This window comes from Mustelus asterias, unplaced genomic scaffold (assembly GCF_964213995.1).
Source record: "Mustelus asterias unplaced genomic scaffold, sMusAst1.hap1.1 HAP1_SCAFFOLD_3500, whole genome shotgun sequence".
In the NCBI taxonomy this organism is placed as follows: Eukaryota; Metazoa; Chordata; class Chondrichthyes; order Carcharhiniformes; family Triakidae; genus Mustelus; species Mustelus asterias.
Window position 1 is genome coordinate 15101 of NW_027593445.1, and position 17155 is coordinate 32255.

The window sequence follows — 17155 nt, forward strand, 5'->3', positions numbered from 1 at the left end:
TCGCCAGCCCGGGATGAGCCCTCCAGTGTCCCAGGAGGCGCTGGGATGTGGGTCCTCCGCTATCCCGGCAATCCCCGGTACTAACCCTGAGGGGACAACAGATCCCAGGGTGCAGGGGGCGGTTTCGATTCACCGTCATCCCAGGATGAGTCCTCCGGTATCCCAGCAGACACCGGTGCCAGCTCTGAGGGGACTACACGTCCCAGGGTGCAGCGGGACGGCTCGATCCTCCGGTATCCCAGGAGGCGCCGGGATGTGGGTCCTCCGCAATCCCAGCAGCCCCCGGTGCGAGCACTCACAGGACTACATTTCCCGGGGGGCAGCGGGGTGGCTGGCTCCTCCGCTATCCCAGAGTGCTGTAGGGTGGCGGTGAGTGAGTCCTCCGCGATCCCGGCGGCCCCCGCTGCAGTCAGGGGCCCGGAGCGGCCGCCATGTCGCTAGTGGATTACGGCAGCAGCAGCGGCGGCGAGAGCGGCCCGGAGGCGGAGGGAGAGGCGGCGGTCGGCAGCAGCAGCGGCCGCAGGAGGCTCAGCCCCGCCCGCAGCCGAGCCAGGAAACGGCGCGGGGACAGAGACACCGTCCAGATCCCCGTGCCCGAGCTGCAGGTCAGGAGGCGGGGCCTGGTGGGGGGAGCGGGACCAGGGGCGGGGCCAGGGAGAGGGGGCGGGGCCAGGGGGCGGGGCCATGGGGAGGGGGAGGGGGCGGTGCCAGGAGGTGGGGAGGGGGGCGGGGCCAGGAGGTGGGGAGGGGGGTGGGGAGGAGGGGCGGGGCCAGGGGGTGGGGAGGGGGGGCGGGGCCAGGGGGTGGGGAGGGGGGGCGGGGCCAGGGGGTGGGGAGGGGGGGCGGGGCCAGGGGGTGGGGAGGGGGGGCGGGGCCAGGGGGTGGGGAGGGGGGGCGGGGCCAGGGGGTGGGGAGGGGGGCGGGGCCAGGGGGTGGGGAGGGGGGCGGGGCCAGGGGGTGGGGAGGGGGGGCGGGGCCAGGGGGTGGGGAGGGGCGGGGCCAGGGGGTGGGGAGGGGGGCGGGGCCAGGGGGTGGGGAGGAGGGGCGGGGCCAGGGGGTGGGGAGGGGGGGCGGGGCCAGGGGGTGGGGAGGGGGGGCGGGGCCAGGGGGTGGGGAGGGGGGGCGGGGCCAGGGGGTGGGGAGGGGGGGCGGGGCCAGGGGGTGGGGAGGGGGGGCGGGGCCAGGGGGTGGGGAGGGGGGGGCGGGGCCAGGGGGTGGGGAGGGGGGCGGGGCCAGGGGGTGGGGAGGGGGGCGGGGCCAGGGGGTGGGGAGGGGGGGCAGGGGTGGGGAGGGGGGTGGGTCCAGGGGGATGGAGGGGCGGGGCCGGAGGTGAGGAGGGAGGGGCCGGAGGGGAGGGGCGGGGCCGGAGGGGGGAAGGGGGGCGGGGAGGGGCAGGGCCAGGGGAGAGGGGCGGGGCCAGGGGGCAGGGCCAGGGTGGAGGGGGTGCGGCTAGGGGGCTGGAGGGGCGGGGCCATGTGAAGGGGCAGGGCAGGGCAGGTGGCGGAGCCTGGGGAATAGGGGGTGGGGTCATGGGATGGAGGAGGGGGAGGGGCCTGATGGGGTGGGGCCAGGGGGAGGGGGGGTGGGGCCAGGGGGAGGGGGGGTGGGGCCAGGGTGGAGGAGGGGGTGGGGCCAGGGGAGGGGGTGTGGCTAGGGGGGAGGAGGGGGTGAGACCATGTGAAGGGGCAGGGCAGGTGGCGGAGCCTGGGGAAGGGGGGGTGGGGTCATGGGGGGGAGGAGGGGGAGGGGCCTGGCGAGGGGAGGCAGGGCCAGGGGGAGGGGACGGGGCCTGGGGGCGAGAAGGAGAGGGGTGCAGGGCCAAGGGGGAAGGGCCTGGGCAGGAGAGGGGGAGGGGCTTGGGGGAGGAGGGGGAGGGGGCCTGCAGGAGGAGGGGAGGGGCCTAGGGAAGGGGGAGGGGCCTGGGGGGAGGAGTGGGGGGACTTGGGGGGGAGGGGCCTGGGGAGGGGGGTGGAATAATGCACCGTCTGGATGAGGCTTCTGCGGCGGGGGCTACTTCACCCCCCCCCCCCACCACTGTTCCTATGGTAATCCATTAGAAATCACTGATTGGACTGTAGCGTAGGAGCCCGGGTAGACCACATGGAAACTGGCCCAAGCCCAGTCCTTCTGTCGACAGGGTTAGTGCGGCTGTAACACTCCCACTCCCCGCCCACCTTATAGAGTGAGGTCTTTAACGGAGTCTCATAGAGTATTATTGCTGAGCCCCAGTGGCTGTTACAAGGGAGCGTCTCTGTCCCCACAGCTCCTGGAGATTAATGTGGTGACTGATTGTCGATCAGGGTGCTTGGGAATCACTCTCTCAAAACAAGAATCCGCAACTCCTTTTCAACAAACGCTTACCCTCATTATGGAGCTGGAGTGCCAGTCCCACCTGTGAGACAGAGAAATCCCACTCCACAAATTCAACCACTGGCTGGCTCAAGACTCTGGTTTGAGAATCTGTGACTCGCTCCCACAGGGGGAGTGGGGGAGAATGTGGGACTCGCTGCCACAGGAGAGTGGGGGAGAATGTGGGACTCGCTTCCACGGGGGGAGTGGGGGAGGATGTGGGACTCACTCCCACGGGCAGTGGGGGGAGAATGTGGGACTCGCTCCCACGGGGGAGTGGGGGAGAATGTGGGACTCGCTCCCACGGGGAGTGGGGGAGAATGTGGGACTCGCTCCCACAGGCAGTGGGGGAGAATGTGGGACTCGCTCCCACAGGGGGAGTGGGGGAGAATGTGGGACTCGCTGCCACGGGGGTAGTGGGGGAGAATGTGGGACTCGCTGCCACGGGGGTAGTGGGGGAGAATGTGGGACTCGCACACACGGGGGGAGTGGGGGAGAATGTGGGACTCGCTCCCATGGGGGGAGTGGGGGGAGAATGTGGGACTCGCTCCCACGGGGGGAGTGGGGGAGGATGTGGGACTCACTCCCATGGGGGAGAATGTGGGACTCGCTCCCACGGGGGAGTGGGGGGAGAATGTGGGACTCGCTCCCATGGGGGGAGTGGGGGAGAATGTGAGACTCGCTCCCACGGGGGAGCGGGGGGAGAATGTGGGACTCGCTCCCACGGGGGGAGTGGGGGAGGATGTGGGACTCACTCCCATGGGGGAGAATGTGGGACTCGCTCCCACGGGGGGAGTGGGGGAGAATGTGGGACTCGCTTCTCCAGATCGGGTGATGGAGGTGGGATGAGGATGGGATAGGAGGAGGCTCACATTGGAGAAGTAAGGGGCCAAATGGCCTGTCTCTCTCCTGTCCATTCGGTCTAAACATCACGGTGGTGTATTATCTTGGGGTGTGAAGACCGTCGCTTCTCTGTCTGGGTTCCCTGACTTTGCCTCCCATTCCTTTTTGTCTTGCAGTCCGACTCAGATGATGAGGAGCCAGTTCAGAAGAGGGCCAGTCAGGTGAGTCAGGTCGTACCAGGTGGGACTCTGAGGGGACTAAGCACGGGACTAAGCTGGCCTGAGCACGGTTGGGTTTCCTCCGGGTGCTCCGGTTTCCTCCCACACTCCAAAGATGTGCCGGTTAGGGGGATTGGCCGTGCTAAATTGTCCCTTCGTGTCTAAAGATGTGCAGATTAGTGGGGTAAATATCTGGGGTTATGGGGATAAGGCAGGAGGTTGGGCCTGGGTAAGATGGTGGGGTAGGGTGAAAACCCGATGGGCTGAATGGCCGATACTCCTTATACACCTGTGACTGTGCGGCCAAACTCCCCTCCAACTCCACCTTCAAGTTTCAACTGCTCTCTGTGGTAGCAAATTCCACACATTCACCACCCTCTGGGTGAAGAAACTTCTCCTCCTCACTAAATACATGTGACAATAATACATTTTTGGCTTTTTTATTGTCACATGTATTGGGATACAGTGAAAAGTATTGTTTCTTGCGCGCTATACAGACAAAGCATACCGTTCATAGAGAAGGAAATGAGAGAGTGCAGAATGTAGTGTTACAGTCATAGCTCGGGTGTAGAGAAAGATCAGCTTAATGCGAGGTAGGTCCATTCAAAAGTCTGACGGCAGCAGGGAAGAAGCTGTTCTTGAGTCGGTCGGTACGTGACCTCAGACTTTTGTATCTTTTTCCCGAAGGAAGAGGGTGGAAGAGAGAATGTTCGGGGTGCGTGGGGGGTCCTTGATTATGCTGGCTGCTTTTCCCCGAGGCAGCGGGAAGTGTAGACGGAGTCAATGGATGGGAGGCTGGTTTGCGTGATGGGATTGGGCTACATTCATAATCCTTTGTAGTTCCTTGTGGTCTTAGACAGAGCAGGAGCCATACTAAGCTGTGATACAACCAGAAAAAATGCTTTCTATGGTGCATCTGTAAAAGTTGGTGAGAGTCGTAGCTGACATGCCAAATTTCCTTGGTCTTCTGAGAAAGTCGAGGCATTGGTGGGGCTTTCTTAACTATAGTGTCGGCATGGGGGGGACCAGGACAGGTTGTTGGTGATCTGGACACCTGAAAACTTGAAGCTCTCGACCCTTTCCACTTCGTCCCCGTTGATGTAGACAGGAGCATGTTCTCCTTTACGCTTCCTGAAGTCAGTGACAATCTCCTTCGTTTTGTTGACATTGAGGGAGAGATTATTGTTGCCGCACCAGTTCACCAGATTCTCTATCTCTTTCCTGTACTCATTCCAATTTGGGAATGTGTGGACTTTCTCTTCCTGCCCTTGTTTCCGCATGTTTGTTGAGATGAGTACTGCAGTGTTTTGACCTCTGCTCTCTGTTCTGTGTCTCTTTCAGGGTTCAGGCTCGGGCTTGGGCCTTTCCGCTCTGCTTCCGCAGCCCAGGAATCTGACGCTGAAGGAGACGAATCGCACCCTGCTGCCCTACTCCTTCACCAAGGCACAGAAGCCGGCGGGGAAGGGCGCCGGCTCCCTCAAGGCCACGTCGCGAGCCACCGTCACCACCACCCCCTCGCCGTCGGCCATTAAGGCGGCGTCCAAGAGCGCCGCCAAGCAGCTGGCCAGGCACATCATGAACGAGGAGGCCAGCGATGATGAGGAGGAGGAGGGGGGCACGGCCGGCCAGGAGGTCAGCTTCTTCTCGCTCTCCGACGCGGAACGGCCGCCGCCTGGCACCAGGACTGAGCTCTTTGCAGGGGAGGGCCCGCTGCCCGGCCTGCCCCAGGTGCCCTCGCCCGCCCCCGGCGTCCCCGGTGAGGCTGGTGAACTCACCGACCCCCTGAACCCCGCCGACGCCCCGCTGGAGTTCAACAGGAACCTCCCATCTGTGAGTGACGGCGGCTATCCGGCGGCGAGCACCTCCCCCGCCAACCCCGGGGCGGAGTTCAGCACGCAGTACGTGGAATACGGCGCCCCAGGGGCGGAGCAGAGCGAATATTACCAGGTCAGTGCCAACCCTCAAGTGATTGGCGGAGGGTCAGTGCTGAGGGAGCGCCGCACTGCGGGAGGGTCGGTGCTGAGGGAGCGCCGCACTGTGGGAGGGTCAGTGCTGAGGGAGCGCCGCACTGTGGGAGGGTCAGTGCTGAGGGAGCGCCGCACTGTGGGAGGGTCAGTGCTGAGGGAGCGCCGCACTGTGGGAGGTTCAGTGCTGAGGGAGCGCCGCACTGTGGGAGGGTCAGTGCTGAGGGAGCGCCGCACTGTGGGAGGGTCAGTGCTGAAGGAGTGCCGCACTGTGGGAGGGTCAGTGCTGAGGGAGTGCCGCACTGTGGAAGGCTCGGTGTTGAATGGCCTCTTGTTCCCCTGTTCCTTGCCAATGAACCTCAGAAGCTGGAGTGAGACCATCCAGCCCCTCAACCCTGCTCTCCCACATCACGGGCTGATAGAGTCATAGAGTTTACTGCATGGAAACAGGCCCTTCGGCCCATCGTGTCCATGCTGCCCAGTTTTTAACGACTAAGCTCGTCCCAATTGCCCACGTTTTTCCCACATCCCTCTCTACCCATCTTACCCAAATAACTGTCTCAATGCTTTTTAAAAGACAAAATTGTACCCACCTCTACTACTGCTTCTGGCAGCTTGTTCCAGACACTCACCACCCTCTGGTGTGAATAAATTGCCCCTCTGGACCCTTTTGTATCTCTCCCCTCTCACCTTAAACCTATGCCGTCTAGTTTTAGACTCCCCTACCTTTGGGAAAAGATGTTGACTATCTGGCTGATCTGTGCCCCTCATTATTTTATAGACCTCTATAAGATCACCCCTAAACCTCTTACTCTCCAGAGGAAAAAGTCCCAGTCTGTCCAGCCTCTCCTGAGAACTCAAACCATCAAGTCCCGGTAGCACCCTCGTAAACCTTTTCTGCACTCTTTCTAGTTTAATAATATCCTTTCTATAATAGGGTGACCAGAACTGTACACAGTATTCCAAGTGTGGCCTTACCAATGTCTTGTACAACTTCAACAAGACGTCCCAACTCCTGTATTCAATGTTCTGACCAATCTTTGTGGGGGGTGGTTTCTTACCTTGGGTTTAAACTCTGTTTTCCCCGCCCATTCCTCCAATATCCCATCATTCCACGAGAGGCTGTAAACGTGTCTGAGCCTGGCCTCAGATATAGTCAACGCCGGATACCCACAACCCTCTGGGGGAGAGAATACCAAGGTTTCAAAATCCTTTTGCGTCAAGAAATTTCTCCGACCTCAGTCCAAAATGGCCGCCATCTTACCCTGAGGTGGTGCCTCCCCCAATGCAAGAACAGAATAGCAGCAGGAAAGGTCCAGGACAAGAGGAGTTAAAATGCCCGTTCGAGGCAGCCCTGCCTCCGTAAGATGGTGAAAATATTTGGGCATGTATGTTGCCAATCAGTAGAGATTTCTAAACTGCCCCAAAGATGTGCGGGTTAGGTGGATTGGCCGTGCTAAATTGCCCGTTGGTATCCAAAGATGTGTAGGTTAGGGGGATTGACCATGCTAAATTGCCCCTTGGTGTCCAAAGATGTGCAGGTTGGGTGGATTGGCCATGCTAAATTGCCCCTTAGTGTCCAAAGATGTGCAGGTTGGGTGGATTGGTCATGCTAAATTGCCCCTTAGTATCCAAAGATGTGCAGGTTGGGTGGATTGGTCATGCTAAATTGCCCCTTAGTATCCAAAGATGTGCAGGTTGGGTGGATTGGTCATGCTAAATTGCCCCTTAGTATCCAAAGATGTGCAGGTTGGGTGGATTGGCCATGCTAAATTGCCCCTTAGTGTCCAAAGATGTGCAGGTTGGGTGGATTGGCCATGCTAAATTGCCCCTTAGTGTCCAAAGATGTGTAAGTTAGGTGGATTGGCCATGCTAAATTGTCCTTTAGTGTCCAAAGATGTGCAGGTTGGGTGGATTGGCCATGCTAAATTCTCCCTCAGTGTACCCGAACGGGAGTGTGGCGACTCGGGGATTTTCACAGTAACTTCATTGCAGTGTTGATGTAAGCCGACTTGTGACTCTAATAAATGGAACATAGAACATTACAGCGCAGTACAGGCCCTTCGGCCCTCGATGTTGCGCTGACCAGTGAAACCAATCTAAAGACCATCTAACCTGGACTATTCCAATATCATCCATATGTTTATCCAATGACCATTTAAATGCCCTTAATGTTGACGAGTCCACTACTGCTGCAGGCAGGGCATTCCACGCCCTTACTACTCTCTGAGTAAAGAACCTACCTCTAACATCTGTCCTATATCTCTCACCCCTCAATTTAAAGCTATGTCCCCTCGTGCTAGCCATCACCATCCGAGGAAAAAGGCTCTCACTATCCACCCTATCTAATCCTCTAAATACGCAAAATAGTATTTCGTACCCTTCCTGTCAGACAGACTGTGCAACAGGGGGTACATAACCCTCCCCCTGCTTCACTGCACCATGAACTGGCTCAATCTTGTCATGATTGACAGCAGAGAGACATCCGCCTTGCCTTGGAGCTTTAACTGTGCCTGCTGCTTTGTGTCAGCGGTTTGTGGTGTGACTGTCCTGACCGCTGTCCCTCTCTCGCTCTCTCTCTGTCTCCCCACAGGACTATTACAGCGGTTACTACCAGGAACCTGACCCTGCCCTCGCCCCTGTCCCCGAGGAGGAGCTGAACACCTTCATGAATGACGAGGCAGTAAGTGTGGAGAAGGTGGCCCCCTCTGGGTGGTGGCACTGATAGAAATCGACCGTTCGGGGTCGGGCTGGGAGGGGGTAAGGTGGCTGACTGCGGCGGGGAGGGTGGGAGGAGCAAAACGGGTCGAACACCCTGCCCCGTCGTGTTGGAACGGTCCTCGTCTCCGCCCCCACCCCTTGGCATTTTCAAAGAATATTACAGCACAGGAACAGGCCCTTCGGCCCTCCAAGCCTGCACTGCCCGACTAAAACACCTACCCCCTACCCTTCCGGGGACCTCTATTCCCAACCCATTCATGTATTTATCAAGATGTGGAGATACCGGCATCGGACTGGGGTGGACCCAGTGAGAAAGCTCACAACGCCAGGTTAAAGGTCCAAGAGGTTTATTTGGAATCACGAGCTTTCGGAGCGCCGCTCCTTCACCAGGTGAGCGGAGAGGTCGGTTTCACAAACACGACGTATAGAGGCCAAGACACAATTGCAGGATAATGGTTGGAACACGAGGCTTTTCAGATAATCAAGTCTTTACAGGGACAGATAGTGTGAGTGGAGAGAGGGTTACGCTGCAGGAAAGGCAGCGTCCATCGGCGAGACCACACAGACGCTACGACAACGGACACCACGCGACAGGCTTGAGACAATTCACCCTCTTTAACCTGTGATTATCCCTCTCTCCACTCACACTGTCTGTACCTGTAAAGACTTGATGACCTGTAAAGACTCGCATTCCAATTGCAATTGTGTCTTGGCCTCTATACGCCGTGTTTGTGAAACCCACCTCTCCGCTCACCTGGTGAAGGAGCAGCTCTCCGAAAGCTCGTGATTCCACACAAACCTGCTGGACTTTAACCTGGGGTTGTGAGGCTTCTTATTGTATTTGTCCCGACACCCCCTGAAAAGTCACGACCGTATCTGCTTCCACTACCACCATCAGCAGCGGGTTCCAGGCACCCACCACCCTCTGTGTAAAATACCTTGCCTTTTGTTAGCACAGAAGCTGACAGGGATCAGGGGGTGGGGGGAGAGTTCAGACACCCCTGCCAGAGCTTCCGCGACTGCCTCAGGAATGTCGCCATGGGCTGGGGGGGAGTGCAGAGGAGAAACGCCAGCATGGAGCAGAGGGGTCGAATGGCCTGTCTCAGCACCGTCCAGTGGGGGTCGTTCCCCTTAGTGTGAAAATGCATGTGGGCCACAGTGATTCACTTCTCTCTCTCTGTGTGTCCCCCCCCTCTCTCTCTGTGTGTACCCCCCCCTCTCTCTCTCTGTGTACCCCCCCTCTCTCTCTGTGTGTACCCCCCCCTCTCTCTCTGTGTGTACCCCCCCCTCTCTCTCTGTGTGTACCCCCCCCTCTCTCTCTGTGTGTACCCCCCCCTCTCTCTCTGTGTGTACCCCCCCCTCTCTCTCTGTGTGTACCCCCCCCTCTCTCTCTGTGTGTACCCCCCCCTCTCTCTCTGTGTGTACCCCCCCTCTCTCTCTGTGTGTACCCCCCCCTCTCTCTTGTGTGTACCCCCCCTCTCTCTCTCTTGTGTACCCCCCCTCTCTCTCTGTGTGTACCCCCCCCTCTCTCTCTGTGTGTCCCCCCCTCTCTCTCTGTGTTCCCCCCCTCTCTCTCTGTGTTCCCCCCCTCTCTCTCTGTGTTCCCCCCCTCTCTCTCTGTGTGTACCCCCCCTCTCTCTCTGTGTACCCCCCCTCTCTCTCTGTGTGTCCCCCCCTCTCTCTCTGTGTGTCCCCCCCTCTCTCTCTGTGTGTCCCCCCTCTCTCTCTGTGTGTCCCCCCCTCTCTCTCTGTGTGTCCCCCCCTCTCTCTCTGTGTGTCCCCCCCTCTCTCTCTGTGTGTCCCCCCCTCTCTCTCTGTGTGTCCCCCCCTCTCTCTCTGTGTGTCCCCCCCTCTCTCTCTGTGTGTCCCCCCCTCTCTCTCTGTGTGTCCCCCCCTCTCTCTCTGTGTGTCCCCCCCTCTCTCTCTGTGTGTCCCCCCCTCTCTCTCTGTGTGTCCCCCCTCTCTCTCTGTGTGTCCCCCCCTCTCTCTCTGTGTGTCCCCCCCTCTCTCTCTGTGTGTCCCCCCCTCTCTCTCTGTGTGTCCCCCCCTCTCTCTCTGTGTGTCCCCCCCTCTCTCTCTGTGTGTCCCCCCCTCTCTCTCTGTGTGTCCCCCCTCTCTCTGTGTGTCCCCCCCTCTCTCTCTGTGTGTCCCCCCTCTCTCTCTGTGTGTCCCCCCCTCTCTCTCTGTGTGTCCCCCCCTCTCTCTCTGTGTGTCCCCCCTCTCTCTCTGTGTGTCCCCCCTCTCTCTCTGTGTGTCCCCCCCTCTCTCTCTGTGTGTCCCCCCCTCTCTCTCTGTGTGTCCCCCCCTCTCTCTCTGTGTGTCCCCCCCTCTCTCTCTGTGTGTCCCCCCTCTCTCTCTGTGTGTCCCCCCCTCTCTCTCTGTGTGTCCCCCCCTCTCTCTCTGTGTGTCCCCCCCTCTCTCTCTGTGTGTCCCCCCCTCTCTCTCTGTGTGTCCCCCCCTCTCTCTCTGTGTGTCCCCCCTCTCTCTCTGTGTGTCCCCCCTCTCTCTCTGTGTGTCCCCCCCTCTCTCTCTGTGTGTCCCCCCCTCTCTCTCTGTGTGTCCCCCCCTCTCTCTCTGTGTGTCCCCCCCTCTCTCTCTGTGTGTCCCCCCCTCTCTCTCTGTGTGTCCCCCCCTCTCTCTCTGTGTGTCCCCCCTCTCTCTCTGTGTGTCCCCCCCTCTCTCTCTGTGTGTCCCCCCCTCTCTCTCTGTGTGTCCCCCCTCTCTCTCTGTGTGTCCCCCCCTCTCTCTCTGTGTGTCCCCCCCTCTCTCTCTGTGTGTCCCCCCCTCTCTCTCTGTGTGTCCCCCCCTCTCTCTCTGTGTGTCCCCCCCTCTCTCTCTGTGTGTCCCCCCCTCTCTCTCTGTGTGTCCCCCCCTCTCTCTCTGTGTGTCCCCCCCTCTCTCTCTGTGTGTCCCCCCCTCTCTCTCTGTGTGTCCCCCCCTCTCTCTCTGTGTGTCCCCCCCTCTCTCTCTGTGTGTCCCCCCTCTCTCTCTGTGTGTCCCCCCCTCTCTCTCTGTGTGTCCCCCCCTCTCTCTCTGTGTGTCCCCCCCTCTCTCTCTGTGTGTCCCCCCCTCTCTCTCTGTGTGTCCCCCCCTCTCTCTCTGTGTGTCCCCCCCTCTCTCTCTGTGTGTCCCCCCTCTCTCTCTGTGTGTCCCCCCCTCTCTCTCTGTGTGTCCCCCCCTCTCTCTCTGTGTGTCCCCCCCTCTCTCTCTGTGTGTCCCCCCTCTCTCTCTGTGTGTCCCCCCCTCTCTCTCTGTGTGTCCCCCCCTCTCTCTCTGTGTGTCCCCCCCTCTCTCTCTGTGTGTCCCCCCCTCTCTCTCTGTGTGTCCCCCCCTCTCTCTCTGTGTGTCCCCCCCTCTCTCTCTGTGTGTCCCCCCCTCTCTCTCTGTGTGTCCCCCCCTCTCTCTCTGTGTGTCCCCCCCTCTCTCTCTGTGTGTCCCCCCCTCTCTCTCTGTGTGTCCCCCCCTCTCTCTACAGTTTAAGAGGCTTCAGGGGAAGCGGAATCGCAGTAAGGAGGAGGTCAGTTTCCTGGAGATCAAGGGGGATGATCAGCTTAGCGGCTCACAGCAATGGCTCATCAAATCCCTGTCCGAGGAGAAGGACATGAAATCCTTCAGCAAGGTATAGTGTGCACAGAGTCATGGAATCACCCACCGACTGGCACCCCTCACACACACCCACACCCACACACACATACAAACCAGGAGGAGGCCGTTCGGCCCCTCCAGCCTGTTCCACCATCTCATCCTGGCTGTCCGAATCGTAGAATCCCTACAGCCCATCGAGTCTGCACCGACCACAATCCCACCCAGGCCCTATCCCCGCAACCCCATGCATTTACCCTAGCTGGTCCCCCTGACACTAAGGGGCAATTTAGCACGGCCAATGCACCCTAACCAGCACATCTTTGGACTGTGGGAGGAAACCGGAGCACCCGGAGGAAACCCACGCAGACACGGGGAGAACGTGCAGTCTCCACACAGACAGTGGCCCAAGGCCAGGAATTAAACCTGGGTCCCTGGCGCTGTGAGGGAGCAGCGCTAACCCACCGTGCCAATGTGCCACCCACAAAGAACAGGACAGCACAGGAACAGGCCCTTCGGCCCCTCCAAGCCTGCGCCGATCATGCTGCCTAAACTAAACCGTATGCACTTACAGAGTCCGTATCCTCCAATTCCCATCCTATTCATGTATCCGTCTAGTTGCCCCTTAAATGCCGCTATCGTACCCGCTCCCACCCCCTCCCCGGGCAGCGCGTTCCAGACATTCACCACCCTCTGTGTAAAAAAACTTACCTCGCACATCTCCTCTAAACTTTTCCCCACGCACCTTAAACCTGTGTCCCCGAGTACTTGACTCTTCCACCCTGGGGAAAGAGCTTCTGACTATCCACTCTGTCCGTGCCCCTCATAATCTTGTAAACCTCTATCAGGTCACCCCCTCAACCTCCGTCGCTCCAGTGAGAACAAACCGAGTTTCTCCAACCTCTCCTCATAGCTAACACCCTCCAGACCAGGCAACATCCTGGTAAACCTCTTCTGTACCCTCTCCAAAGCATCCACATCCTTCTGGTAGTTCATCGAATTCAGTATCCTGATTTCTCCCCCCCCTTCCTCCACATATCCCTCGATCCCTTTCGCCCCAAGAGCGATATCTAATTCCTTCTTGAAATCACACAACGTTTTGGCCTCAACTACTTTCTGTGGGAGTGAATTCCACACATTCACCACCCTCTGGGTGAAGAAGTTTCTCCTCACCTCAGTCCTAAAAGGTTTACCCCTTTTCCTCACACGATGACCCCCTCGTTCTGGAATGCAGACGCAACCAGGCCGAACAGCCTCCTGCTGTGCTCTAATAATTCTATGATTCTGAGAATATCTCGTATCAATACATCTTTAATTATGTGATTTGATTTATTATTGTCACATGTATTGGGATACAGTGAAAAGCATTGTTTGCGCGCTATACAGACAAAGCATACCGTTCATAGAGAAGGAAAGGAGAGAGTGCAGAATGTAGTGTTACAGTCTTAGCTAGGGTGAAAAATCAACTTAATGCGAGGTAGGTCCATTCAAAAGTCTGACAGCAGCAGGGAAGAAGCTGTTCTTGAGTCGGTTGGTGCGTGACCTCAGACTTTTGTATCTTTTTCCCATTGGAAGAAGGTGGAAGAGAGAATGTCCGGGGTGCGTGGGGTCCTTGATTATGCTGGCTGCTTTTCCCGAGGCAGCGGGAAGTGTAGACAGAGTCACTGGATGGGAGGCTGGTTTGCGTGATGGGACTGGGCTACATTCACAACCCTTTGTAGTTTCTTGCGGTCTTGGGCAGAGCAGGAGCCCATACCAAGCTGTGATACATCCGGAAAGAATGCTTTCTATGGGGCATCTGTAAAAGTTGGTGAGAGTTGTAGCGGACATGCCAAATTTCCTTAGCCTTCTGAGAAAGTAGAGGCGTTGGTGGGGCTTTTGTAACTATAGTGTCGGCATGGGGGGACCAGGACAGGTTGTTGGTGATCTGGACACCGAGGAACTTGAAGCTCTCGACCCTTTCAACTTTGTCCCCGTTGATGTAGACAGGAGCATGTTCTCCTTTACACTTCCTGAAGTCGGTGACAATCTCCTTCGTTTTGTTGACATCGAAAAAGTAAATTTTATTTATTAGTGTCACAATTGGCTTACATTAACACTGCAATGAAGTTACTGTGAAAATCCCCTCGTCACCACACCCCTGTTCGGGTAACACTGAGGGAGAATTTAGCACGGCCAATCCACCCTAACCAGCACGTCTTTCAGACTGTGGGAGGAAACCGGAGCACCCGAAGGAAACCCACGCAGACACGGGGAGAATGTGCAGACTCCGCACAGACAGTGACCCGAGCCAGGAATCGAACCCGGGTCCCTGGCGCTGTGAGGCAGCAGTGCTAACCACTGTGCTACCGTGCAGGGAGAGAGAGTTAGAAAGCATCCCTTCACCCAAGTCATTGATATAAAGAGTTGAGAACGAGTTGTTTGCGCGGGTTTAACTCCTGTCAACGCTTTGCAATTCCAGAAACGAGGCGAACAGCCCACCAGCCAACAGAGACGCAAGCATCAGATTACCTACCTGATCCACCAGGTGAGTGACACGCTGTGTGTCAGTGCGTGTGTGTCAGTGCGTGTGTGTCAGTGCGTGTGTGTCAGTGCGTGTGTGTCAGTGCGTGTGTGTCAGTGCGCGTGTGTGTCAGTGCGCGTGTGTCAGTGCGTGTGTGTCAGTGCGTGTGTGTCAGTGCGCGTGTGTGTGTCAGTGCGCGCGTGTGTGTCAGTGCGCGCGTGTGTGTCAGTGCGCGCGTGTGTGTCAGTGCGCGCGTGTGTGTCAGTGCGCGCGTGTCAGTGCGCGCGTGTGTGTCAGTGCGCGCGTGTGTGTCAGTGCGCGCGCGTGTGTCAGTGCGCGCGCGTGTGTCAGTGCGCGCGCGTGTGTCAGTGCGCGCGCGTGTGTCAGTGCGCGCGCGTGTGTCAGTGCGCGCGCGTGTGTCAGTGCGCGCGCGTGTGTCAGTGCGCGCGCGTGTGTCAGTGCGCGCGCGTGTGTCAGTGCGCGCGCGTGCGCGTGCGTTACTAAAAAGTGTCACAAAACCCTCTGCTCCCGGAGCGAATCCACTGGAGCGCGCAGTGCCTCATCCATTCCCCGCCTCGGGCCTACGCCCGTCTCCCGAACCTCGCTCCCACCCTCCGCCTCCCTCTCTCTCCCCCTCCGCCCCTCTCTCTCCCCCTCCGCCCCTCTCCTCTCCCCTCTCCGCCTCTCTCTCTCCCCTCCCCCCCCTCCGCCTCTCTTCCCCTCCCTCTCCCCCTCCGCCTCTCTCTCTCCCCCTCCGCCTCTCTCTCTCTCCCCCTCCGCCTCTCTCTCTCCCCCTCCGCCTCTCTCTCTCCTCCGCCTCTCTCTCTCTCCCCTCCGCCTCTCTCTCTCTCCCCCTCCGCCTCTCTCTCTCCCCCTCCGCCTCTCTCTCTCTCCCCCTCCGCCTCTCTCTCTCCCCCTCCGCCTCTCTCTCTCTCCCCCTCCGCCTCTCTCTCTCTCCCCCTCCGCCTCTCTCTCTCTCCCCCTCCGCCTCTCTCTCTCTCCCCCTCCGCCTCTCTCTCTCTCCCCCTCCGCCTCTCTCTCTCTCCCCCTCCGCCTCTCTCTCTCTCCCCCTCCGCCTCTCTCTCTCTCCCCTCCGCCTCTCTCTCTCTCCCCCTCCGCCTCTCTCTCTCTCCCCCTCCGCCTCTCTCTCTCTCCCCCTCCGCCTCTCTCTCTCTCCCCCTCCGCCTCTCTCTCTCTCCCCCTCCGCCTCTCTCTCTCTCCCCCTCCGCCTCTCTCTCTCTCCCCCTCCGCCTCTCTCTCTCTCCCCCTCCGCCTCTCTCTCTCTCCCCCTCCGCCTCTCTCTCTCTCCCCCTCCGCCTCTCTCTCTCTCCCCCTCCGCCTCTCTCTCTCTCCCCCTCCGCCTCTCTCTCTCTCCCCTCCGCCTCTCTCTCTCTCCCCCTCCGCCTCTCTCTCTCTCCCCCTCCGCCTCTCTCTCTCTCCCCCTCCGCCTCTCTCTCTCTCCCCCTCCGCCTCTCTCTCTCTCCCCCTCCGCCTCTCTCTCTCTCCCCCTCCGCCTCTCTCTCTCTCCCCCTCCGCCTCTCTCTCTCTCCCCCTCCGCCTCTCTCTCTCTCCCCCTCCGCCTCTCTCTCTCTCCCCCTCCGCCTCTCTCTCTCTCCCCCTCCGCCTCTCTCTCTCTCCCCCTCCGCCTCTCTCTCTCTCCCCCTCCGCCTCTCTCTCTCTCCCCCTCCGCCTCTCTCTCTCTCCCCCTCCGCCTCTCTCTCTCTCCCCCTCCGCCTCTCTCTCTCTCCCCCTCCGCCTCTCTCTCTCTCCCCCTCCGCCTCTCTCTCTCTCCCCCTCCGCCTCTCTCTCTCTCCCCCTCCGCCTCTCTCTCTCTCCCCCTCCGCCTCTCTCTCTCTCCCCCCTCCGCCTCTCTCTCTCTCCCCCCTCCGCCTCTCTCTCTCTCCCCCCTCCGCCTCTCTCTCTCTCCCCCCTCCGCCTCTCTCTCTCTCCCCCCTCCGCCTCTCTCTCTCTCCCCCCTCCGCCTCTCTCTCTCTCCCCCCTCCGCCTCTCTCTCTCTCCCCCCTCCGCCTCTCTCTCTCTCCCCCCTCCGCCTCTCTCTCTCTCCCCCCTCCGCCTCTCTCTCTCTCCCCCCTCCGCCTCTCTCTCTCTCCCCCCTCCGCCTCTCTCTCTCTCCCCCCTCCGCCTCTCTCTCTCTCCCCCCTCCGCCTCTCTCTCTCTCCCCCCTCCGCCTCTCTCTCTCTCCCCCCTCCGCCTCTCTCTCTCTCCCCCCTCCGCCTCTCTCTCTCTCCCCCCTCCGCCTCTCTCTCTCTCCCCCCTCCGCCTCTCTCTCTCTCCCCCCTCCGCCTCTCTCTCTCTCCCCCCTCCGCCTCTCTCTCTCTCCCCCCTCCGCCTCTCTCTCTCTCCCCCCTCCGCCTCTCTCTCTCTCCCCCCCCTCCGCCTCTCTCTCTCTCCCCCCTCCGCCTCTCTCTCTCTCCCCCCTCCGCCTCTCTCTCTCTCCCCCTCCGCCTCTCTCTCTCTCCCCCCTCCGCCTCTCTCTCTCCCTCTCTCTCTCCCCCCTCCGCCTCTCTCTCTCTCCCCCCTCCGCCTCTCTCTCTCTCCCCCCTCCGCCTCTCTCTCTCTCCCCCCTCCGCCTCTCTCTCTCTCCCCCCTCCGCCTCTCTCTCTCTCCCCCCTCCGCCTCTCTCTCTCTCCCCCCTCCGCCTCTCTCTCTCTCCCCCCCTCCGCCTCTCTCTCTCTCCCCCCTCCGCCTCTCTCTCTCTCCCCCCTCCGCCTCTCTCTCTCTCCCCCCTCCGCCTCTCTCTCTCTCCCCCCTCCGCCTCTCTCTCTCTCCCCCCTCCGCCTCTCTCTCTCTCCCCCCTCCGCCTCTCTCTCTCCCCCCCTCCGCCTCTCTCTCTCTCCCCCCACTCAGCATCATCGCTCCCCTCGCCTCTCTCTCTCTCCCCCCTCCGCCTCTCTCTCTCTCCCCCCTCCGCCTCTCTCTCCTCTCCCCCCCTCCGGCCTCTCTCTCTCTCCCCC

The 17155-nt window shown here is 60.2% G+C and overlaps 1 protein-coding gene across 1 annotated transcript; it reads left to right on the plus strand.

The window, feature by feature from the left end:
- Positions 1-363: 363 nt before the first annotated feature.
- prcc (proline rich mitotic checkpoint control factor) lies at positions 364-14222 on the plus strand (the record flags this gene model as incomplete). The annotated part of the gene is made up of 6 exons (XM_078208321.1): positions 364-605; positions 3369-3413; positions 4752-5357; positions 7968-8057; positions 11571-11714; positions 14139-14222. Coding segments are annotated over exons 1-6 (1143 nt in total), but the record flags the coding sequence as incomplete, so codon positions are not given.
- Positions 14223-17155: the final 2933 nt, after the last annotated feature.